This window comes from Empidonax traillii, unplaced genomic scaffold (assembly GCF_003031625.1).
Source record: "Empidonax traillii isolate 1590-97213 ecotype Southwest subspecies unplaced genomic scaffold, ASM303162v1 scaffold773:size403244, whole genome shotgun sequence".
Lineage (NCBI taxonomy): Eukaryota > Metazoa > Chordata > Aves > Passeriformes > Tyrannidae > Empidonax > Empidonax traillii.
In genome coordinates, this window is record NW_020955966.1 from 157,939 (window position 1) to 184,117 (window position 26,179).

Below are 26,179 nucleotides of genomic sequence, written 5' to 3' on the forward strand. Positions count from 1 at the left end.
AGAAAAAGGCTAGCCCAAGCATAAAACCACTACCACCCAAAAACTTTAACCAAAGCAAAAAACAAGGGCAAACAAAAAAACCACCCACCCCCACTCCCCGCCACACATATTAGAAAAAAAACAAATCCCACAACCCACCCACAAACAACAGAAAATAGTCACTGGATTACTTAACACTGGTTTATCAAGATCACAACCACCAATTCTGGCACCTAGGAAATCAAGTCACTACTCTTGAACTTGTTTTTTCTATCAGTAAGCTTTGCTGGAAACCATAATAGAAGCAATGGGCAGAAACTGTTACACAGGAAGCTCCACCTGTATATGAAGAACTTTTAACATGTGGGTGACCACGCAGTAGAACAGATTGCACAGAGAGGTTGTGGAGTTTCCCTCATCAGAGCTATTCAAGAACTGTCTGGACACAATCCTGTGCCATGTGCTCTAGGACGACCCTGCCTGAGCAGGGAGGTTGGTTGGACCAGATGACCCACCAGGGTTCCTTCCAACCTGACTCATTCTGTGATTCTGTAATATTGTTCACCCTCAGAGATCCTGTAATGAGAAACCAAAGGTCTACAGGAGGATTCTGGTACCTTGTACAAAGATTTCATATCAGCTGGACAAAGCCTGCATTGTAACGATTTCAGTTTGAGTCCAACACATTCATAACACTAATAGCCTGCTACAGAGACGTTTCTGACTACTGTTTAACATCATATTTCCACTTGTTATGCTACTTTTTGGTTTTTTTACTTAATAAAACCAATAAAAAACTCTTGCCTATACCTGGTGCTATTTTAAATATTGATTACAGAAAGACTTGAAATGTTTATACACAACAATGCACATGAACCTGACTTTCAATCTGAGTGCTTAACAATATTTTTCATCCAGCCTCCTGGTTTTTTTTTGAATAAGAGAAGTTCTAACATACAAGTAATAAAACTCCACACACACAGAAAGCTTCAGAACTGAATACACACAGCACAGGTATCAAGATGTTTAACTTACATATGATTGGATCTCCTTCCTCTGTTTGTTTTCTTTCCAATAACAGGAGTCCCAAAGTGTTCAGGATTGGTGAGTGGAAGCTGATCTAATGTCTGTTGAAATGTAAAAATACATATGCATATACATAAAAAAACCTAGCATGAGTTATTCTCCAAACCAAATGGTTCATAAAAGTAATTTTTTTCAATAGAGGCTTTCTCATTACAAAAGAAATACAGAAATACATCATACATGTCATGCTTTGATTTTAAAAAAGCAATGTATTTTGTTCTGGGGTTTTTTCAACGCTTTCTCTGCATCTCTGAATAACAGACCTTTGTCCAACACACACAGACAATTCTTTCCAGAAGTCCTGCATTTGGACTATTAAAACACAGGGAAATAATTATCAGATATTCTGGTGACCTGCAATATTCCATCTCTACTTGGATGAATTTTCTGCGCTTCCTATCATTTAGACTAAACATCCAATCATCTACTTAAAAATGAACAAAGGTCCCCTTTGAAATGAAGCTGCAAGATAATAGCAGCAAACATGACAAGTTAATTGTATTTTTTTGTCAGTAATTCATCGTTTGATACGTGAGGGAGATTCTAAAACAATTTTAAAGAGGCTGCTATACTGATAATTGAGAAGGTGCTAATGGATGATTTATCAGCATCAAAACAAAAAGAGAGGGAGAGAAAGAACTTTCCCTGTTCAGGGAGAATGCTTCAAGAGAAGAGCTCATGGACGTGCAGTATCTTCTTCCTCTAAGCCTGCTGTTAACTGTTTAAATAATAACCATTCCAGATTTGAAGGCTCCTGGTACACAAGAGTTTTTTGTAAAGCCACTTACTCTTGTTTTTTGAAAGAAGGGAGAAAGTCTTACAAATTAAATACAAATCTCTGACTTAAACTTCCTTGTCACATATTGATTTTTAAATGTAACACCAACGAGAATCTCAAACATATTCTGTGTCAGAGAACTAACACAGGGACAATAAAACTGGCTTTTCAAAGTCTGAAAATAAATGCACGACTACTTCTGAGTGTGATAAACATCCTAAAAGATTCTACACCACACACTTGGGAAGTCAGAGATGAAGCTAAAGCAACATCAGAACAAGACAACTGTGGGGCACTGGCCTAATTACAAAAGAAATTTGAGACGCAATTTTCCCTGCTGAGTAGCTGTGCAATTGTGAGGTAATTATTAGAAATGAACAACATGTGTTTCACTGAATGCTGGTGACAATGTATCAGTGACTTCTGGCAAAACATCAAAAGCTAAGACAATAAAAAAGTTGATAAAATAAAAAGTAGCTGTCACCTGAATATAAGGTTTCTTTGAATCTGACAAAATAATACAAATTATTCTACTTCAGCCAAACAGGTCACAAAGCAATATATATATACACTAAAATCTTAAATCTCCTTACTGTAAGGTAATACCTCAGAAACCATATTAAAATAGTCTTTATGGAATAGAAGAAATCTAATCTTCAATTGTGCTGATCATTAACAACAGAGCTAATTGAAGGAACACCACAATCTTTAAAATTATGGCATTTATATCTGAATCCAGATTTAGGCATACGATTAGGACCCCTTCTTTACATGTGTTTAATCCTGACTTCAGATTCTAGAGGGTATCTGAATCTTCACGAGAATGCAGTACACAGACAACAAGCTCAGCTGATTACAATAATAACAGCATATTTATGTAGAGCAAAAAACCCCGTATTCAGTAGCTGTCCAATAAGCAAACATGTTTACCTAAGTCTGCCCACCAGTCCAGATTGTCTTACATAATATGAAGGAGTAACCCTCATTCTGAAATTCCAACTATTTGCAATCTGCTACAAACGTGTGCGTATTTTAACGTGCAAGTCACCTTCAAGGCATGAACCGGCTTCAAAATACTGGTAACTGTTGTCAAATTAACAAGTAACAGCAATTTATTATTGGTCTTTTAAAAAAAAAGTGTTCATCTTTCAGGTTTATCAGCTATTACAAAACCTTGATCATCTATCTAAAATCCAGCAGAACTATGAAAAGCACATCTATTTTTATGTTATAATTTATATGGGTTTTTATATTATAATTATATTGTGATTTTTACCCCCAATTAATACTTAAGAGATAATTTTTATACATAGCAAAGCAGTTGCATGATTGCAGATTTTTGGGTGATCTACAATCTGTGAACTGTCAAAAACATAAAAGTGAAAAAGATGAATCGCCGATTTTGCTTCTTAACTTACACAGTTTGACAAAATCTAATTGCATTTCTTGATTTTGAAAAAGAATAAGCCAGACCCACTAGACTGTACCTTGCACAACCCCCATTTTTAGCAGCATGGATGTACATAACATACTAAAGACTAAGGTACTAAAAATACCACTTTTAAATTTTTCTAAATAAAAAGCTGTAATACAAAAATTCAATTACCTCACTTTCAGCAAAATGTCTTTCTCCTTTTAAACACAGGGAAGAGCGTCTCAGAGTCTTCTCATCACCATCATCAAATACTGTCACCAGGTAACAAGTGAGGAAAGAAAAAAATTTTCTTTTTAAATCAAGATATTGTTGATTCATTTAGATGTTCAGAAAGAATGGGATATACATTCCTGTAGCTAATTCTTAAAACAAAGCTATACCTGGATAGATAATGCTGCATATCCAGTAAAGCATTTCACAGATTGAACAAATACATTAGCTGCTGTATCACCACAGCTTCCATATGTTAAAAGGAATCTTTAGTAATCAGTAGTTGAGCAAACAAAAATTAGATACCCACTAGAATTCAAAACCTATTCTTTAGACATTTACAATTTTTCCAAAAGTTTATTACATAACGAGAACTCATACAAAAGTAGAAGCTATGTTTATTACCCAGAAACATAAATGGATATTTACGGAAAAAAGTTACCACTTAATGTTATATGGAAGCTCAGTGTCTTTCTCTATTGACTTCATTCAGCTATGCTATAAAACAACAGTGATATCAGCCTAAGGAAGATGACAATAGTCAAAGTGCTGACAATCATCAAAACCAGCTGTACTGACAGGACTGTGGAGCTCTCAGTTTCTAGAGTTTTTGCCACCTCTGCTATCACTAGGTCAACTGGAAAAAAGTCCATAATACTGATGATTCAGCTCCATATATTATCCTTTTGAATCCTAAAATGCACTGTACACATTTAAAGTGGTGTCTTCAGAAGCTGATAAACTGGTCATATGAAAAGTAAACTTTTGTCAAGTCTTCTTCAGGTACTTAACAGATTAAAACTGAAAAATTTTCACTCTCAGGCTTTGATTGTACTGTTCAGTGAGACAAGAATGGATCTCTTCTTCCCTCCTGAACACTGACAATAATTACATTCTTGACTCCACACTGCAGTGACCTTGAAGACTTTTGTGGGCATGGAAACAATCCCAAGATTAGATTAAAATATTACATTAAAAAGTAAAAGTTTCTGCAATTTCTTAACATGCCTCTTTCACCTTCATTCAAATCTTCTTTTCTGTCCAACAACAGATCAAAAAACAGTGTTAGGAGAATGGCTGTCAACCAGCAAGATTAGAGAGGTTAATTTTCAGCCATGTCTGGCTTTCAGATAGTGGGTGCTACACTCTTCAACATTTACTAACTTAAATAAAAATATACAACAAGATACATCAAAATTCTTGAGTAGTACTTATTTGATACGAAAGAAACTTTTAAAATTCTAGTTCTGAGAATTTTTCATCCCGGAAGTGTTAAATTCCGTACTGTTGATAACAAACTTCCCCTTGTGACTACCATTCCCCAGATTATATTACATACTACAGTAACTGCTGAACACTGTTCAGTGATAAACTACCAGTCAGAGATGCACAACTCTCACTTCAACATTTGTTGAAAAATATCAGCATCAGGAACTGCACACAAAACCACGTAGATTTGGAACAGCATCTCAAATGGTCAACGCACAATTAAGCCCCCTCTACGTCAAATGAAGTAGAAAGCAGCAGGTTCCTAATCCAGTTTATGTTAATTAAGATAACAGTCTCCTTACATAATGAGAGATAAAAAAAAAAATCTATCCACTTCAGGAGATAAGCTGACTACAGCAGAGGTAAACCTATTCAGAGCTAGGTAGGTAGCCACATTATGTTTCCTGTGTGGTAATCTGCTTGTGGCCCCTTCCCTGCCAGGGGGATTCCTAATCTTGTTCCATAACATGAATACTTTCAGAGGAAAAACTTCACCTCCCTGTAAGACTTGTGTGGCCAGCATGGCACATACGGCTGATGACATATGACAATATGATCTAATGGAACATCTTGAAAACAACCTACTGAGCAGGCATGTACAGTGTAACATTTAAAATCATGTATTCTGAAACTGCAAGGAAAAGAGGAAAAAAGTAAAAGGAGGTAATTTAAAGTAAATAAAATCATTTTGAATATGGAGAAAGGGCAATGTAGTGACAAAAAAGTTCAGGATTGGTTTAAGACTACTCCTGCACATGCACAATTCTGCATTTTTAGTCAAGTAAACAATCCTATGATTCCCCCCCTATAGTAAACACAGAGACAAATGTTAAGAGTATCAATTAAACTTTAAAAGTTTAATTAAAAAAGGTTAATTAAAATCGTATGAATGATAAAACAGTATCCAGTTACCAGGACTGGAATACCTTGAGCTCTCTGAGGAATTTTTTCAGGACAGGCAGGGACACTTTCTGTATGCATGTGCATGTGTATGTTTGTGTATTTATTAACTTTTATATAATATATGTAATTATATATGCGTATTATATTTACAGCTTTTATACACATATATATATAAACTGTAGTATAGTCATTTTAAAAGACTATACAAGTTGGGGTTTTATAAAAATTTAATTTAGTTCTTATTGTCCTTTAGTAGGAAAGCAGTTGCACCAAAAAAAGGCACGCAAACGAAATGATGTACAATTTCTCGTCAGACAACACTCTATGAATACAAGACAGACAGGGATGCTCTTAAAGCAACCTTGCCTGGACTTCAGTGTTAAAAGAGTTCTCTTGAATGGTTACTCCTCTCCAGAGACTGTTGCAGTGGCATACATATGGTCTCAAGTATCTTTTGGAAAGGTATTACTTCAGATCGATCTGATCCCTTCACAAAGTTTTTGATCAAATCATAGTAATTTTATTCAAAAAACCATTAACAACACAAATAATTAGATGCTTCTCAACAAGAAGTTGGGACAACATTAGGTAACTGTTGGCTAAGACGTATGCTAATTCTGAAGTCTGGTAAATGGTAACTATACCTTAAAGTAGGAATTTCACTCAGATCTGCAAAGTCATCACTGTCTATAAAGATAATTTCTGTCTCATTCCACTCACCCTCCTGACAAAGATTATTCTAATCATCCACTGCTAGAGTCACTTCTCTATCAAAGTGCATTACACAGCCAGCAGCTGTGCTATTTTTACTGATTCTGCAAGGTCAACATGCTTTTGTCTACTTTTATCTACAAAATGTAAGAGCTGAGACTGAAAACCATACCTCTTCTTCCTATTTCTCAAGCTCAGGATTTTTGACAGACATCTACTTTGATTTACAGACTGCAACTCCATGACATCTACCTTCCAAATTTACTCTGCATGGATTTCTATCTTATTCTTCTTGCTGAACTGCTAACCTCACAGTTTCTCAGAAACATAAACGTACAACACAGTTCTAACACCAGCTATACAATTTACTTCTTAAAAGCTCTCATAACTGATCCACATCTGTAATAATTACAAAAACACTATCTACAATGTTAATTCCTCTCTTTGTACCTTGTGTTTCACCCCATCCTAACCCCGTCTCTCCTTTATTAATAGTTTCTACTTCTCCAACAAGAAAACATATATTTTCTGCAACACTAGCTCTATTCCTTTCTAAAAGCAGGGAAAGTTAAGTCTTTCCCTAGCTGTTCAATATCATCAACAACAACCCATAATATCTCAAAACAACTAAGTCTCACTAAAGTTCTTTCAAGATCTGGTCTTCATCTTCCCATGACCCAGTTATCTACCCAGGAGAGGCTTATGTAGTTTCTCAAGAATCAACACATGTCCCATAGTGCCTTTAAGACTACCAAGGCGCAGATGGAACATATGTTATCATTCTACAACTGACCAGTTTTCCCCAAGACAGACTGATCTGCTGAGACTTGGCACCAAAGAGTAAACCCACATATATGAAGCCTTTAAAAATATATCAAAAAACTCCCACCCTATATTTGTTTGAGGACATATATCACCTATCACCTGAAATGTCACATTATAAAATAGGAAAAACAAATATGAATATAAACTACTTACAAAAACAAACTATGTTTGTTTTAACAGTAGTTGTTATCAGGGCTAAGTCTGGAAGTAGGGAAAAATAAGCATGCCAACTTCTGTTTTAAAAGTACTTCTTTGTTTTTTGTTTTTTTTTTTTTTTTTTTTAAGGAAGTATGACAGCATACTTTGCTTCAGAATATTTAGCAATAGTATATTAAATTTCTAAGAAGCAGTCACTGATTACAGAACAACTCACAAGGTCTTTATTTGGTGTCCTGATTTCACATTGTGAGGGGTACAGTTTCTTATAAAAACCCCAAATAAGACGTTTATTTTTGAGGGTTTTTCATACAGACTCTGAATACCTAAGCATCTCCATAAAATCTCTCTCACCATGTTTAAGGCATGTCCAGGTCACAGGCTTATTTTTAAGTCATTAATTTTATTCAAATATATAAATATTTCTCTTACCTACAGTGTACCAACTTGCATCTGTTAATTTGTTGATAACTGCTTCCTGGTACGTTCCATCTGGATTCTTCACCTCCACAACAGTTCCCACCTAAAATACAAAAGTCACTTAGCAATGGAGAGTTTCTAAAACAGGCAATAAAGTAAACACTTTTGTATTAGCAGAGATATTTCTAGCCTATTCCACGTTAAATACAACATACATTTTCAATTTCACTTGAATATATTTCTATCCCTCAAACTTCTTTTTTCATTCCTCAAAAATAACCCAACTAACTGAGCTGATTATTTCCTGCCAGCAGGTGGGGAACAAGAACCAATTTGAGTGATGTCATTCTCTTGTATAAGAGCTTTCCCATCAAATCCTCCAGCCGAGTTTTCAAAAGAAACTGTGACTAAAAATCAGAGCCAGCCATACTTCTTAGCTTTAAGGCAAAAAGAACAAAGAGGCTTGCACCAGCCTATGCTGCACCCCTTTTAACTACAAAGGAAGTAGCTATCATGCAGAGTACACTACCTCTAACTATGCAGCATTACCTTTTATGCTTTGTGATCCTATCTGGCCTGTTAATAACTTGAACCTTCCACTGTTACCCCATACTGTATATGCACATTTATATCAAATACTGAAAACAATGTTTTTCAAAGCATTAGTAAAATATAAATCAAATTTATTACCTTTAAGGGACCCTTTATGTGATCATCCTGCACTTCCACTGTTGAAGAATCATGCCTAAAGGTTACCTAAAAAATATAATTCAACTGACAATCACTTGATACAATTGAGCAGCATAAGCACACACAAACGTCAATAGCCCTTCTCTTACTCCCCTTTTACAGTTAGTCACCACATTCATTCCACTTGCTGAAATCTGTGTTTCCTTCATATATTTTAGAAATATGAGGGGCCAACTTGTTAGTCATCAAAATTTCCAAAATATTTTTTATCTTTCAGAACAGAATCATTACCGCTAAAGGAAATGACGGACTAGAGTTTGCTGAAAACATTTAATGGTTTAAAAAGATCTCTGCAGTTCTCCTAAATGATTTGAACTTCTGTAGTACCACAGCAGGAAAGGAGAAAGTTTCGAGAGTTTTAAGTACAACTTTTAAGTAACATTCATATTTCAATGCTTTGAAATTTAACAGTTTTAGCACATGTATCTATGTGATGGTTTTTTTTTTTGTTTTGCTCATTAAAGCAATTTTCCTCCCTCATGGTTGAAAGATTCACACAAGAAAAGTACAGGACATTGCTGTCAATTAAACAAAATAATAAACCAAACTGCCTTTCCATTAATGTCCAGACTACATGCTGATAATTAACTGGAAGGAAACGTAAAAACACCTTAACTTTCAATGTTTCAAAACTGAAGTAAGTAAATTCCCAAGGTATTTCCTCATGTCATTCCTATAAAGACACACAAAGGCTGTGTCTTTAATCTTACACCTCCTGTCCTCCGCAAAAAAAAAAAAAAAAATTGTATGGTAATTCAAACTTACAGTTATCTGTACCAAATGCTATAGACATTCATCTTTCATTTGATTCGCAATTAACTTGGTCACATTGAAAATCATAGGATCTTCCTACCAATTACATCTGAAGTTTTATTTCCACCCTGGTTTTAAAATTATAGGAAACTAAGAAAATTCTGGCATTACATTTTATGTACATTTATTAACATGCACAAATGATGCTCCGATGCTCACCAGACCACACTCTTTGGTATAAAGTATATGATGTTTTATTTAGTAGTTGAAATAAGTAAGAATGTAACACGAGACCCAGTTGTGTAACAGTAACTCTCAACTACAGCAATCCTACATTAAATCTCTGGACTCATTGCACGAGGGTACCCAAGATTATATTCTCACTATTGTTAAGAGTTTCACTGTAGCACATAGCAATAGTAACATTTCCTTCAGAACAGTGTTCTCTAACACCAATTCTCCTACTTAGCATCCTTAGGAGGAGATTTTAAGGAGTTTTGCAAACCTTGAAAAGAGGAAAAAGCCAAGAACAGCACCTAACAACCAGGACTAAGGGAGACTATCTTGATGGGCTGATTAGTAAACCAATGCACTAAAATGCTTTACTGCCTTCCAGGCGCTACTTCAATGAAACAGTCACCTTGTCTACCTTCTGTTAGAACTACAGCAATACCTAATGTTGTGAGAGTATGTTCTTTTTAGAACATCTGTGACATCTCACCTACTGATGGCAAATACTTTCTGTCCACCACACATACTTTGTAACCTAAAGCCAGATTCAGGTTAGGAATTAACTGAGCAAAAACTACGCTTCTGAACTTCATCCTGACAGATACAGGTATTTATTTCTCTCTTGTGGGGGCATTAACTAGAAAGTCAAAGTTCAGTTAAGATATGAAATAATCTGAAACCTGGAGTCACCACTGGCTCTTAAAAAATATCCAGTATATCAATTTTGATTTAGAGATACCTGTTATTATTTACTTTCTGTGGTTATCTTACATGTATTTTACAGCAAAAAGGAACTCTATTCAAAACCATGAGCCAGCCACAATGTACTATGATGAAAGGTAAACAAAGCAATTGCTATAGTGTATTCCAGAATGGTTTGTCTTTTTAAAGATGTCTTGGGGCTTTGACTCTTTGGGAGGAGAAGATTTTTCATATCAACATTTTTTGCTTCTTGAGATAGTCATATGTGCTCAAAAAATACTGGTTATTAACAAAAATATTCAAACTCTAAACTCTTGAAGCTAAGAAAAGTGATGTTAGCGTTTGATAGCTGTGGGTTTTAATTCCCACGGTATTTACCAGTGTGGAATCTTTCTGTCTCAGGCAAAAGATTAAGACGCTCAGCACATCATGAACCTGGTTAGACTTAGCTGGAAATTTCCCTTTTCTTCACTGTCCGAAAAGACAGTCCTGGTAAGCCCTATTACAGCAGTTGTTTCTCTTGTTTCTGATTAATAAAGACCTACACAGAAAACAGTTTCTTCTGAAACTTCTGTGCAGGGTGCCCAAATAAAAGTGGGTGTGGATGATGGTGCTAATTGTTTTAGGAGTCCCTGTCAAAACAAACTGGTTTACATTGCTCTCTGAAAAAAAGCTGTAAAAGACCCGATGAAGTGGACTAACACCCTGGTAATACCGAGAGTCTTGCCGTTTAGTCAAATTTGGACTGCCTTCAACACTTTCCATAAGTTTTACTGTTTTCCATGACAAAGTGTGCAAAATGCAGTTACATGTTACTGTAAAATTCTGTACCATGTATAGAACTTGCCCAAACCCACTAAACTGTGAAATATAGTACCTGTTGATACTGAAACCGTAAGTAAATAGCACCTGCAATAAACTGAATAAAGGTTTTAAGTTATGCTGGTGGTGGGAAGTTATTGTGAAGATATCCCTTCAAAATATTCTAGGAAGCAGAATTCAACAGAAGAAAACAGGTAAAAGGAGAAACAATTAAATGTATTTCACTTGTCTGAAGATTACATACTCCACCCTGAAAGAATCTTGTTGCCATCCTATTTTCTCAACAGAGCACCTAGTTATAAAAATTAAATGAATGCTTTACACTTAAATTGACAGTATGAAATTACTGACTTTCCTTATCCTCTAGTAGTTCTAGAAAACTAAGGCATAAAATATACTGGGGCCAGTAGAAACTGCAAAACAAGTGAAAAATAAACTCAGCAAATAAACTACCAACTCCAGACAAAAGACACCTGATAGCAAGAATCTTTGTTAGATCTAATATTGAGGAAAGTGTGCATGTCCCAGAAAGAGCTAAAAATATTTTTAGAAAAATCAAAGGGTCAGTGTTAAGTTTAAGGAATACGCATTCACGGTGGCGAAAAGACAATGTAAACAGATATTGTTACAACACTTACATAGGAAAACCTAAACCACAACTCACACTACTCTACAAAGCAACAACAGTACTGGGGCTGAACTGCCCTAAGTGATGTAGTAACAGCAAAAAACACACACAAACTTGAATCCAGAGGGCTTTAGGCATAATCTCCACTAACGATTTACAGTAAAAATTCTATTTCATGTCAAGATCTTTCTGCAAAAAAATCCAGCAATAAAACTATAAGTAATAAACCCACAAGAAAATTTTTAACTCTTTAAAATATTTAAAATAATAGCAAGTGGCCATCTAAGAAGGTGGTCTCAAAGTCCCACAAAGAACTGAAATGAGTTAAGATTTCACTGATCTAGGCACAACACAATTCCTGTACTTAAATACTGATGCATAACAGTTTAAATAGCAATACTTAGCTGCTTAAACTCAATGGTGCTTTAAAACATAGACCAGCTGATGCTATTAAGACTTATGACTAATGAAATGAAAAAGCACCTGTTGGCTCTTTTGTTAGATTTAAGATTAAAACTTCTTGATGTATTTAACAATATTATTAAATAAGTGACAATCATCCTTCTCACCAGTGCTTTTGGAGAGCACCTGCTCTCTCTCTCATACATACTAGAGGCAAAAATCAACCATAGCATGAGGGCAGATTTCAATAATGCACAACAGTTTACAGTGCAGACTTTTCAATAACAGGTTATCACCACACACAATTCACACATTTTTCACTTAAATTTACAGTAGATATAACAAAAAATATTCTGCCACTACAACTGTTGCAGAGCAACAGTCTAATTTATGTTTTCTAAGTGCTACTTGCTATTTGGTAGGACTCAATACGCCAAGTCTTTTTTTGGAAGACAGTAGGGTTTCAGCTTATTCCTGAAGCATTATCTAGCTGCCACTGCTAAATGGCAGTGACCTGTGCTCTCAAGTAAATGAAACCATTTTAAACATACGTTGAGTAGTTTTAGCTATTTTCTGGTAATTTTCTCCCATACATAAGCCTACATTTGTCACATTTTAATCAAATATTTTAAGGTCAGCCTATGGCACTGAAGGCCACAAACACTCGATGACAAAGTAGTGACAGAAAGAGAACATACTTAACTGTGTGGGAGTGGGGGAGCCCCTCCCCTCCCAACAATAATAAGCTTACTGTTATTTCAAAGACCATACTGCCAGTCTCCAAGGAAAGGACAGCCTCTTAGCTGTCCTGAGACTAAAAAGAGGTTTCACATTGTGCCATTTTGAACATTAATGCCTTCCCCCCCCCCCCCTTCAAAAAGAAGTGTTTACAGGAAAACCACATACCTTGACTTTGACAAGCCTTTTTGCTGTCTTGATCTTGGCTTCACAGAAGGCTCCTCTATACTTTGCACTCACATCAGTGCCCACTGTGAGATAGGGAGGCTCATCAATGGCCTGGAACAGAAAGGAAAACAACTGCTTCTTAATTACTGACCACTGGCAACACAGCTGCTATGTCTCGCTGGCTCTTGTGGACAGAGCACTAAAAACGGCCCAATAAAACTTAAGCCTGACAGCATATGTGTATCACAGCAATAGAAATGCAGAACACAACACTAAGCTAAACAATTAATATAAACACAATCTCATAATACAAATATATAATCTCATTATATAAATATAAGCTCATAGATATAACAAACTGATACCACAGTTATCTACAGCAAGCACCACACAGGCTTCCAACCTCTGCACCATCTGAAGACACAGGAGATGACCAGTTCTGCTGCAATGGTGAAGGCCAACCAAGTGGTTTACTTTCTCCTTTAACTGCCTCAAGACCTGATAAGTCACATGACAACGGTGTTTATTTCCCTCAAATAATTAAGCTTCACTTTTCATTAGTAAGTATAACAACTCTGAAGAGACTTCGTTCAGAGTTGGGCTGTCATCAGGAGAGCTGCCGATGGGGAAAGTGCAGTAGGAGACTGGCGGAGACTAAACAAACACCCTTGTGAAGGGTCCAGACAAAACACAAGGTTCTGTAACACACAACATGGGAAAAAATGACACCCAAATAGGGAAACAAGAAATAGAAGAGGTGGGAAATAAGTAGTGCAGAGAGTAGGAAGAGACCATGGGTCAAATACACAGTATACAGAGTGAGCTCATGAAGGCACTGTTCCTTCAAAGGAAGCCCATCTCCTCTCACACAACCTCTCCTAATGTTATCTGTGGGAGGAGATTCCAGATAACTGAACCACCTCAATATCACTTTTGACGGTTGGTCAGAAGAGAGAAGGCAGAGGGGTGACAGCAAGAGGAGTGAGGTTTGTTTCCAAGAGCTTCAAGCCTCCATGGAGCCCCAAACAAGGGCTGAGAAGAGCGATCTAAGCCCTTGCCTGAGCCACATCATCCTTATGGATTCAGACACAGCTTATGAGAGGCAACTCTGTCACACCCAGGCTCTCTGTGGGAAGAATTCAGAGATAAATCTTCACAGGTATCAGAGGTGAGATACTTGCACTCAGCATCAGGTAATTCCCACTGGCTGCCTCCAGTTCCAATACATCAGAAGCAAAGGCATGGAAGTATGTACCAGAATGCTTCAATCTCTGATTTATCAGAAATTTAAGTTTTGCAAAATTTGAAATTGAGAAACGTGAGATACAACGGGGTTAACTCCGTATTAATGTTTTTTTACCTTGACTCTGTTCCAGCCTACCTCTCATTTGCCTGTAATAGAATATATTTCTATAAATAGAATAGAATATATTACTATAAAACTGTTACCGCTCCGCACTAAGATCATTAGAAACAGGAATGCTCTAACGAACCCACCCCTCTTTTTCTCTCTCTCTGCATGCATGGTACACGTGACTGCATGCAGACTAGCACGATATGCCACACTGGTAGCAGTATATCCACAAACGCCTATCTGTTCCTAATCCAGGCTTAATAACCATAAAACTCGACTGAGATTAACTAGGAACCTTAAGAGTGTTGGGATTTTGAAACTGATTCCCTCCTTGCTTGTCCAACAGTGCAAAAGCACTTGCCTTAAAGTCAGGCTGCAATGCTTTTCTCTTACTGCACTTGGAAGGTTGCTGAAAGAGGGACTCAGTTCTGGTTGATACTCTCCCTAGTGAGCCAAGTAGTGGTTGCTTCACACAGTATGAATACGAACAGAAGAAAGCAACAATGCTTACTGTCTTGCAAAGACAGCAAAACTAAGAGGGGTGCATCCCTCCTGTTCCACCACTCTCTTTAGTAAATAAACTAATTCACCACTACAGTGTTTATATTCTTTCATGCCAGTTCATCTTCCAAACTTAAAAGAAAGTGTGGAGTACTGAGATTACTTTAACAAGACTGACAGATCCCAGATGGGTCCACGAAGATACACACAGTTATTATTTTCCTATAAACAAAACTTCAAGAGATAGTTGTGTCAGTAACAGTTTATACCTCCCTATACAGCCAAATTATCACAAAGACCAATCCATAACGTTAAGGTGAACTTACATAAAATAAAGAATGTTTTTCTTTACTGCTATTGAACACTAACATAATAAAATAATAAAAAAATCCAACATTCTGACAACCAAGATAATCTGAAGTTCTGGCCTTTGACTGGAAATTTATGGCAAAGGAACAGGCAAATCAACAATCAAAATTTAAAGAGAATTTAAAATTCTTATTAGGATCATAATTACCAGTATAAGTGATTACTTTATCCCTGCTCTGATTTATTCTCACCAACTTCTTCCAAAAAGAATATTCATTTGAAGAACAAACATATGCCAGATTTAATTTCTGTTACTAAAACACAAATTCATTTCAACCTCTAGCTTACATCTTTTGAAATTATTCTATCTCCTTCCACTGGAACTAGTTAATATTTACCACTGTAAAGAATTTCAAAAAACAGCAAACATATGGACCATTTGATTACCACTGTAGGTATGTTTACAAGAAACACAGTATCGGAGTGGCTTTTGGAAGAAAAATAATGAAATGCATTTCTTTAACTACCACTATGAATCACTATACACTTTAAAACAGCATGAGAAATCCTCAGTGGATACACACTGGAATTTTTTCTGCCGTTTTATTATTCTGCTGAAAGACAAATTATATGGGCTCTCAAACTTCCCCCTTTGCCCAAACTGCAACAATTTTTGGTGACAAAATCACTTAATTGAAATTTTCAAAATACTTCCCTCATTCTGACTGATAGCGACAGCAGAAAGTGATGAGTTAAAACAATTAGCAAAATGTGATGCATCACAGAGAATGCAAAGTAGAAAACTAAACAGTAAAGTTCGAAGTCTTGCATTTATTTCAGATAATTCTTACCACAACTGTGACATTTTCACCAACTCTGAGACACATGTTCTCAAGCAGGTTTTATTCAATTCCATCAACATTAGAGAGACATTTTAAAATTAGTATACAGCTATTTTTACCTTGCTGTTATCCCTTCAATGCTTTGTGCTTACGTCATTTAATAGGTGTCCTTACATGCAGAGTGAATATATCTTTGTCTGTTAAATTTTGACATGCCTTCTCAGGATTTGTTTTTACTCTGGTTTTGCTTTTCAGAACAAGTTACCAGGACAAAAACAGCACATTAAAATGCAGTTAAAATCTGATAATATAATTCAGGAATCTCAGGAAAGGTACTGCAAGCATACTGAAAGTATCTCAACAAGGAGCACCGTAGCAGTCTTTAAAGGGAAGAGGGAGGCAACACCGGACTACCCTACCATATAAAAAGTTCTGAGCTTCCTAAAATTATTGGAAGATATCTTGAAACAACTATACTAGTCCCATACGTTGCTATCTCCAAATTTCTGAGCTGCAGTCTCAGCCTTCATTTTATTTTAAAACACGGTAATCTGAATTTGCACTTACAGTTTATATCTGAACACAATCACTTGCACTTTATAATTTATAGGTACGAATTATCTTTTCAGAAGCATATCATGAACAAAAGTTTATTGATGGCTTTAACAGGAAAACTGAAAAGTATGTCCAGCACATGCTATCATTCATTTATAATGAGACCATGAACTTTCATTCAGAGCACACCCCCGATTTCCTGTCAATGTTTCTACGTCTCTATACTCTCAAAAATCTTTCAGTTCACACTGGAAGAAGGAGAAAAGTGAAGCTGATGGTGGTATCTCGGCTTGTTCGCTTCGTTGTTTTACTATTGGCAGCAGCCTGGTATTGAAGATCTTCATGGAAACCACTCACTAAGCAGGCGCTTCCAAGACGGATCACTATTTTGTTTGCATGAATGACCGGGGCCGGGTTACCAGAAAGGGGGCCGGCTCTGCTGAGTGACACGGGGAGACAGACATCGGTCCGCAAACGGATACCGGGGGAAAGCTGTACCCCGCGGGACCGTGGGGCCGCAGCCAGGCGGGGGGTACGGCAGGGCTGTTCTGGCAAGAGACCGGGGCGAGCCCTTCCCAGGCATTCGCTGCAGGGGGTGCTGAGCGCTCCCAGCGCCTCAGCATCTCCCCGAGGAGCTGCGAACAGGCGGGTCGATGCTCCAGCTCTGGCCAGGCTGCCGGAGGCAGACGGAGCCCCGGGAGATTTGTTTGGCTCGTTCTGGGCGGCAGAGGAGCCCCGGCGTTTCTCCGGGGACCTGTCGCTTTAAGGGGAGGGGCCGGAGCCGGGAAGCTGCCAGAAGTTTCTGGCTGCCCGAGCCAGCCCCGAGCGCTGCCGCCCGCCCGCGCCCTCTCCCCGAAGGCGCCCAGGGCTCCAGAAGATTAAGCGCGGATTGCCGTAAACTAAATTTGTCCCCGTAAGGCGATTGCCTGGTAAATCTGCACGCAGGGCTTCCCGGGAGCCGGCCGCTGATGGAGCCGAGCACTGGCAGCGCCAATTCCCAGGATCCGCCCGGTATCGCTCCCGACCCGGCACCTCGGCCCGGGAAAGCTGCGAGCGCTGCCCGCCCTCCCGCAGTGCAGCTCCTCCGGAACGCCGCTGGAATGCGCCTTGCGCTCTATATCCTAAATCATCAGCCAAACTACTATAAAAATTTCTGGCGCTGTCTTGGGTGACCAAGAAGGGATAAAGAGGAAAGAACTTTTGCACTTTCCATTAGGAAATCCAAACTAATGGGCAACCGCCATGCTCCTACTAGCACTTAAATTTGTTATATTAATGGGAATAGGATGAATAGTTTCTCTGCTATCTCAATTCACAACTGCTGTGCACGGGCAGGAGTTGCAGCACAGGCTGCCGCAGCTGAAAAGCTGGTTTACCACTTAAATAAGGAGCAGTCTCTAGGTGACCAGTCAGCAATTTCCACCAATTCAGTGGCTGAATTTTCTTTGGCAGGCAAAGCAGGCTGCTGGAAGGGTTCTGCTCCAGCCTTCAAGCTGATTATACCTGGAAGGACTGATAAATGGCTAGATGCCCACATCATAAAAGAACCTGCACATCTTCTGAATTTGGACATTTACATCGGTATTAATAGTTCTGGTCTTCCAAGTGTGAGGGAGGAAACACATGGACCTCTCCAAAGCACTCTGGAATACACATTTTAGCACTGCAATCTGAAATGATAGCATCATGCTTTTACATACATTTAAAGGCTTTTAAAGAAGTTGGTTTTCCAGCATTTTTTATTTTACACATTCATATATTTTTCCATCTATGTGGGATGAAATCATCCTCACCCCTCTTCTTTCAACTGTGCTGCATTACTATATTCAAATTCCTTTGTAAAGTCTGTCATGCCGTACAGCAGCTGATAAAATTGCTTTACACTGTGCTTTGCCTATAAGCACGTCTAATACTGAGTGTGTGAATATATTATTTCTGTCTCCTAATCTGTATTCCTCTGCACCACGCACAGGATGTTCCAAGTAAACCACATGAAAACAAGATTAAGTATTCAATCTAGAAACACAGCAGACATGGTTACTAGGAAAGCCTGCAGGACTGCTTTCAGATTAATACACAAAGAAAAAAACTGGGTCTATACCTTCCCTTTGTCTTTCATACATACAGAGTTTGAAGAGCTGAGATTTCAGCTTGTATTAAACATTCAAAATTCAACATTTATCTACTCTACAAGACTCTTGAGTCAAGAAACCAGTGAAGCAATTTCAAGAAGCAAAAACCACCCCAACAATCCCACAGCTACTGAAAAGAAAGGACTGGATTTAGTTTTTAAATGAAAATTTCACATTTGTTTATTTTCAATAACAAGGTTCAGAAAAAACTTGTTGAAGATTCAAGATTCTCCTCCTGACCCCACCTGGTATCCAAATTAATTACTGGGTTTAAAAAAGAAACATCATAAGACTCAACATTTGATTTTTGCTCATCCATATTAAGCAAGAGGAACAGTGGCAAAACTTTTTTTGCTGCTGCCTATGGTATTTTGAAGTTATTTTTCCAAGGGATGTGTTTTCTCATTGTTTGCCTATAGTCCATAATTCAAGATGGAAACACCCAGTTTGCAAGGGGAATCACACACATACTTGAATATTCCACCTACAGTCCCACAAATCAGTAGGAAAATCCACCAATAATACCCCACTACTTCAACCCAAACCCCAAGCTAGATCTTTAAGTCTTCTAATGAAGGGCAAAAATTCCCTTTCCATCCTGCAGAATTAGCAGCCACCTCACTGTCATTCACAGGTTTTCAGAAACTTTTGGGGCAATGAAGGCTTGGAAAGACTCAACTTTGAAAAACAGCATCTTTTTTTCAAAGCAAGGGTAAATCCAACTTCCCCTAGACACTTCTTCTGGTGAACTGTTTTCATGAACACAGAGGAAAGAAACACAAAGAAACCAATTAAAATTTTTCTCCCCAATTACTGTGATATTTAATTTAAAGATTATTACCTTAAATACTTTCAAACTGCAGTAAGTTCCACCCAGTAGCAAAGATCTGCCCACACGCTGCAGAATCAATCTCTTAATAAACAAAATCACAGGGTGTAATTAAGAGGACAAGATTTTGCTTACAGCTCAACCTGCTGTGGTTAGGAGGACACTCAACTTTACAGTAATAGCAGACATTTTCAGGAAAAACTGTTATTATAACACTTTAATATACTCAATTTGGCAGATAATAATTAGTTTATAGTTGATTTTAAATACATTTCTCATGTATTTTCAGAACAGCAAAGATGAGAAACTTCTAAAACCTTTCTACAAACCATATGTTACTGAGGCACACAATTCCTCAGAGACAAATGAAGTATCTGAAACAAAGACTGAAGCCCAGAAGACAAAAAACTCCTTTAGAAAAAGTAAATCCATTGGCCCATCATCCACCTCCCAGAAATGAGAACATCGCAACAGGATACAGGAGGAATTTTTCTGTGAACTTGCAAACTACAAAATAGAATAAAAGGCAGTGATGTTTTTCACATGAAAAAGCTATTAGATGAAAGCTCAAGAGTAAGAGTGTGCTTTAGGCAAATTTTCTCCTGGCTGAAAAATCAGATTTCGATTTGATACTTTGCTTTTTTTACTGTTGTACATTTCAGAGAAAGGCAAAACTAATAAATTTGAAATTTCTGAAGGAAAATGGTTCAATTTTATCAGTATTCGCCCACAAATAAAAATTATGGTAGAAAACATCCTGATCAAACCAAACATTTACAAGTCAAAAAAAGGGGGGGGCCTTCTTGTAATGAAACTAATTTCCAGTTTCAATTTAAAACCTGCAGGAAGTTTCAAGTAACACCTCAACAATCTTGTAAGCAAACATTATACAGCTGTGGCAAAAAGGCATTGCTGTCTGTCCCCTCAACCAAGCTGGAAGTTACCAGAACCTAGCAGACAGATGTCTGGAAGCATTAAATCAACTTCTGACAGCTTTAGTCTTCTCTACAGGTGCAAAGCGGATATTTTCTTTATTTCATATTATTCTGTTAGATCAGTCCAATGCCAAGCTTATTTGAAGTTCTTAAAGACTTGAAAGGGTTCAAAAGCTGATTTTCCTCTCCAAATTAAAATGAGTTCTGTGGAAAGGATTTTACAGGTTCTAAGATCATGAAGGACCAAGTGACCCAAAACAAGAGGTTCAGTTTGGTAATCACAAGTAACACTTATTTTATTTAATGTATCTGTACTAAATGCAAAATGGATTTTCATTATTTTTACTTATCTATGTAAAGCTGAATTTTTATGGGACTAGTAATCCCATTCCTTTTTTTTTTTTCTCAGAACCATGATAAATTGATGGATACAGAACTATAAAAATATTTTAACTCTGCTCAGAACATAGGAAATATTTCAAAAATTTTAAAAGTTAGTCTATCCTAATAATTTCCAAAGAGCAACGCAATTCTCCACTAGAAATGTACCGAGAAGTGTAATTTCCAAACATCTAAACTGTAATTACCTCATTTCCTATTCAAAATAGCAAATCCAGAAAGGTAACTATGCTTTAAAAAATTACAGCATTATTTTTTTTCCCTACCATTCTGAATGAAACCCACTGAATTTTGATTCTGTTCCTAATTTGGTCACAGACTTGCCACACCATGATGAGACCCAGCAGGCATGTACCAATTTTCAATTCTGCAGAATGGGGCTAATGCACATCTAACTCACAGGCAAGTGGGCATTTGATGTTTCTCCAGTACTTTCAGACCTACGAATGGAAATCTGTATTCTTTCTATCAGTATAGCACATCACTCTATACAATGTTTTATTTAATAAAAACACTCCAGAACTGCTGATCAGGCTCTCTAAAAATAATGCCAATTCCTTGCTATTCCTTCTGTAAGTCTCTTGTTTTGTATTGCTAAAAGGCTACATGAAGATATTTTGAATGCCTGCTCCCACTGCTTATCCCCCTAAATATAAAATCTTTTTTGAAGTCAATTATTGCCATAGCTACCAGACTGAATTTTTTTCCTGTAAGGTTTAACTAAATATTCAAACTATTTAACATCATAGTTTAGTACTGAAAAATGGTGCAACTTCATTAATGTTGGCCAGACTTTTTTTGTACATTCCAAGTAAAGTCTGAACATTAAGTTTCTACATATGTACAGATAAAAAAGTAACACCTAATTTGAAATAAGAAGCTTCTGAAGAAAGACTTCTCTTTTAGTCACAGATATTTGAAAAACTTTCACATTTCCTGTTTTTAGTGCAAGAAACAAAATTCATTCAAGTAAGGAGAACTGTTACATCAAAAAGGAAGCAATCAATAACATGTTTGTTATTAGAGGGTAAAATAACTTAGTAAAAGTATGTCCCTGATATCTGTTTTGCACTTGAAAATAAGGAATATATTAAACCTTTACATTAACAAGTACTCTTTTTCCAACTAAAAGCTGTAGATAACACTTAGAAGCATTATTTATTTTATTAGGTCTGGAAAACTTATCTCACATTTAAAAATGTGCCACAGTTCTGTCTAGAGATGCTGCTGTGTAAAACTTGGGATGTTTCAAAGCACTGAAAAGAATGATACGATAATGATACGCTTGTCTTCCAAAGGGACTGGAACAAAGATAATTTGATAGTTTAATCAAACAAACCAGTCCAGGCTGTTCCTGATCAAAATGGTGAAGAGACTAATATATGACTATGTGAAGTGTAAAAAATCAGTAGTCGATGAAATCTGAAGAGACCAAACTGTTTTTAAAACAATTGTATAATTCTTTGGCAATATTTCTATTTCCAGTCAAAGACAGTTTCATTATTGTTTTCCGTTTAAGAAGTTAGTTCTACAGAAATTCAGTATAACAATATACAGAACAGGAAAATCTATATATGTGAAATAAATTGTATTTTAAAGGAAATCTATTCTAGGGAACTGATAATACTGGCATTTTGGTTGACAGAAAAATATAACAATATTTTTAGATACTAAAACTGATACCAAGAACAGGAATAGTCAATAAAAAATAAAATCAGATAATTATCTAAGAATGTTGGGGTTTTTTTCATGGAAATTGTGGCATATTAAGTTTATCATCATCTGTTTTGAAAACTATTTTCTGTTGTGTAAAACTTCAGACACAAATTCATGCCAAGTTGAAAAACTGAATGTTAAAAAAAAAAAAAAAAAAAAAAAAAAAAAAAAAAAAAAAAAAAAAAAAAAAAAAAAAAAAAAAAAAAAAAAAAAAAAAAAAAAAAAAAAAAAAAAAAAAAACACCAAAATCAACACCCCAAAACCCCAAACCTATAAACCATGACTCTCTTTTCTGCAAATACTAAAGAAAATTTCTTGCCTTGGTTAGAACAGAAAAGGAAAGCTGAAAGGGTGACTTACTAATTCAAAATCCCCCATCAGAATGAGATTTCTCAAACACTGACCCAAGTCAATTCACTAAGTAGCTATGATTTTCTTAGTCTTATATGCACTGATAAAATTATATTCCAAAATTGCAAGCAGTTATTTTAAGATGTTATTTGGTATATTTATATGAAACTTTAATTATAGCTGTAAAAACTGTAACTTAATATAAAGTACTTTTTAAAAATATAATGTTAAAACTATAACAAAATAACACATAAGCCTGGTAAAAAAAATTACGAGTAGCCTTTGAATTTGGTTTTTGCCACTGTTGCAAGCTAGGACAACAATGGGGGAGTACCAAAAGTAATGCCCAGCTTACACACAACTGTCTAACAATATGAAATAAAAAATCTAAATACAAAACAAACTGAAAAGCTAGGATTTTTCTGATTGGGACTCAATCTCTCCCAGAGACACATTATTTTGTAAATTAAGCTCAACTGATCTGCGCAAAGTTATGCAAATATTCAATCATTCGGGAAGGAAGAACGTGTGCACTTTGGTTCTCAAAACAAAATGAATTTGTAGCAGATCACCAACTGCACACAAGAGTCTACCAAAAGCATAGTAGTATATACCGGCTAACTTCATACAGCAATACAACAAATTTTAGACAGGAGAAAGGATTTTAACTCTGCCATGCTCCTTTGACTGCTGCCTAGTAATTCACTGTAAAACTCCTGGCCAAGGACAAGACATTGAGAAAGAACTATGAAAATTAGTTTAGAAAATACCTACAAAGAGACTAAAATAACTTAATCTAACCATTTTATCAAATTACAGTGGATGAAATTCCTGGGAAAAACAAAAACTTAATTACACATAGAAGGTTATCAAGGCTTTTCCTCTCAGCAGGATCATTTTAGCTGTATTATTCGTAACAGATGCCTGTAATATCGTTCTTAAATTTAGGAGTCAATATTCCACACTCTCTACAGTGTTTACAGGCTTTTCTATAATATCTCATCTAAGCATTCCTTGCTGTTGTTATTTCTTGTCTTATCAATATTGCACGTAGAGATCAGTGTACTTCTCCTTTGCAGCTTTCAAGAGGTGCAACTCCTTAAAGTAATCCTATTTCTAATAGAAAACAACAAACAAATTATGATGTAAATTTTACCTATAAGCCAAATATTTATATGTATTTCTATTTACCTACAGGCCCTGTATTTCTAATTACTCCTCTGGAGTTTGATTTAATGACCTCAGATGTTTCTTCTAGTTGGTGCCTAAAAACAGACACAGGTATGCCCTAATTAATTGCAAGAGAAGCAAACATAATTTCACTCAATTTTCAAGTAATACCTTAACATTCCAGTATGACATTTGCCTTTTTGGCAGGAATTTGACATTGCCTCATGTTCCATTTATTTTTTGGCTATTTTTCTAAGAACTGCCCCCTCAGGGGAGGAGGAAATAGCATGCAGCACATTCCATTTTCAATAGGAGCGAGCTGTTAATGTGGCACACGCCATAATATGAAACTCTAGCAAGCGTGTTGACTGTTGATGGCCCCCACTTCATCCTGCTGGCAAGTTCTCAATTCCATGTGCTGGGAGTCTTGGCTTATTGAATAAAGCACCCATTTCACCCCTTCAGAGGATCTGGTCAACTGCAAATCCATCACATAAACCACTTTCATGGAAATGAGATGCCTGAACAAAGTGCTTGCAGATAGGTCCTGTACTAACCATCCAACAGATTCCACCCTAGTTCATAAAGTCCTCTCACCTGATTCTCTTTCTGCCCAGGAGACAGAGACAGAGCACCCACTGCCACATGCCTGGATTATTTATAATACAAAGGAGACTCCCACAGTGCCAACACTCCCCCTGAGAAGTATCACAAACACCCATAAGTTAGCTAGCTACAGTCCTTCACTGGATTTGGCCCATAGGGTCAAACTTGAGTGCTCTTTCATGGCATAGGAAAGAAGCAATATTGCAAGGTTCTTTAATCTTATAATCTAAGGCATTGAAAATCCCATGGCTTCAGGATGAACAGAGATTTTAGATTTTAAAAAAGGATATTAATATACTGTGTAACTAGATGCTTGAAGAGATCATAAGGATTGATACAAATATTCCATCTCTTCAAGGCTTTAAATCAACAATCTTACTAAATACACGTAAAATTATGATCAAGCAAACTCTGAGGTAGCCATTCAAACACCTAAATATGGCTATAGGTATTCATACTCAGATTCTGAATCAACAAGGAACTCTCACAATTAAAACAATATATTGTGATAAAGGCAGCTACAGCAGGAAAGACTTCTAAAGAATTATCTCCATTTTTCAAAATCATATGAATTGCCTCATATACCAAATAGCCAATCACTTCACCAAGAAGTGATCAGAAAAACCACTTGGCCCAAGAAATACCAGCTTTAGCACTTCTGATACGTGCTGATGTGTGTCAAAACTCATTTTGCCGCCCCCAGGCACTTGTGCGATGTCTCAGACAGACAGGAAGTATGCACATGGTTTCATCTCTGGTTAGAGCTCAACTTACTTACCACACTAATTTTAAAAATACTCTGTACACAACTCCGCTCAGCAACAATCTGTTCACTTCTTTAGTTTTAAAAGCTCAACTGTTGCAGTCAGTCCCCACTTCCTCTCAACAAATTATGTAGGCCAAAGCCAGCTGCTTTGTCCTTATACTCACTGCTCTGAAATCCTGCAATCTTGTGGCTATTACAGCTGTGGGTTTTTTAGCCTCAAAGGCATCCCATTACAATGGATTAGAATTTCATAGTGCATTTTTCTTAATACTTACAGAAAACTGGTAACATAACTTGTAGTTAATACAGTCCCTTATTAGATTTCCGAAATGGCAATATTCAGATGGAATAGACCCTTTATTTAAATTCAGGATGGGAAGAAGAAAAATGAGGGCTAAAGAAAAAGGAATCTTATTTTAAGTGAGCAATTACTAACAAACACAGTTTCTTCTGTATTTGCAACTACACAACTACCTGTATAAGAATCAAAATATGAATGTTTTATGTAGAATTGTATGAGTTGACAAATGGCAAGAGGCAAAACATCTCAACAGCCCAGAATGCTACAGAACCAACAGGAAACTTCTGAAAATAAAAATGCTTTAAGACCTACCTGATACAAAAAGCATATGGCTTCTGTATGCTTGGAATCTATTAAAACAGAACTGTTCTAAATGCAAGTCACATTCATTTATTTGTTTCTCCTGGTAACTTTGAATGATCACCAGGATGCAGCTTTGATCATTAT

General features: G+C 36.6%; 1 protein-coding gene across 3 annotated transcripts in view; it reads right to left on the bottom strand.

Annotated features, from left to right (window-relative positions):
- Positions 1–26,179, bottom strand: part of ARID4B (AT-rich interaction domain 4B) — an 88,674-nt gene that overhangs the window by 45,748 nt on the left and 16,747 nt on the right. For all 3 annotated transcript variants that reach the window (XM_027901320.1, XM_027901321.1, XM_027901322.1), the window contains exons 3-7: positions 12,967–13,077; positions 8,463–8,528; positions 7,785–7,875; positions 3,450–3,529; positions 1,015–1,106 (exon numbers count right to left, since the gene is read on the bottom strand). In XM_027901320.1, coding sequence (XP_027757121.1) covers positions 1,015–1,106; positions 3,450–3,529; positions 7,785–7,875; positions 8,463–8,528; positions 12,967–13,077 — 440 coding nt within the window. The remainder of the gene's footprint in view (positions 1–1,014; positions 1,107–3,449; positions 3,530–7,784; positions 7,876–8,462; positions 8,529–12,966; positions 13,078–26,179) is intronic.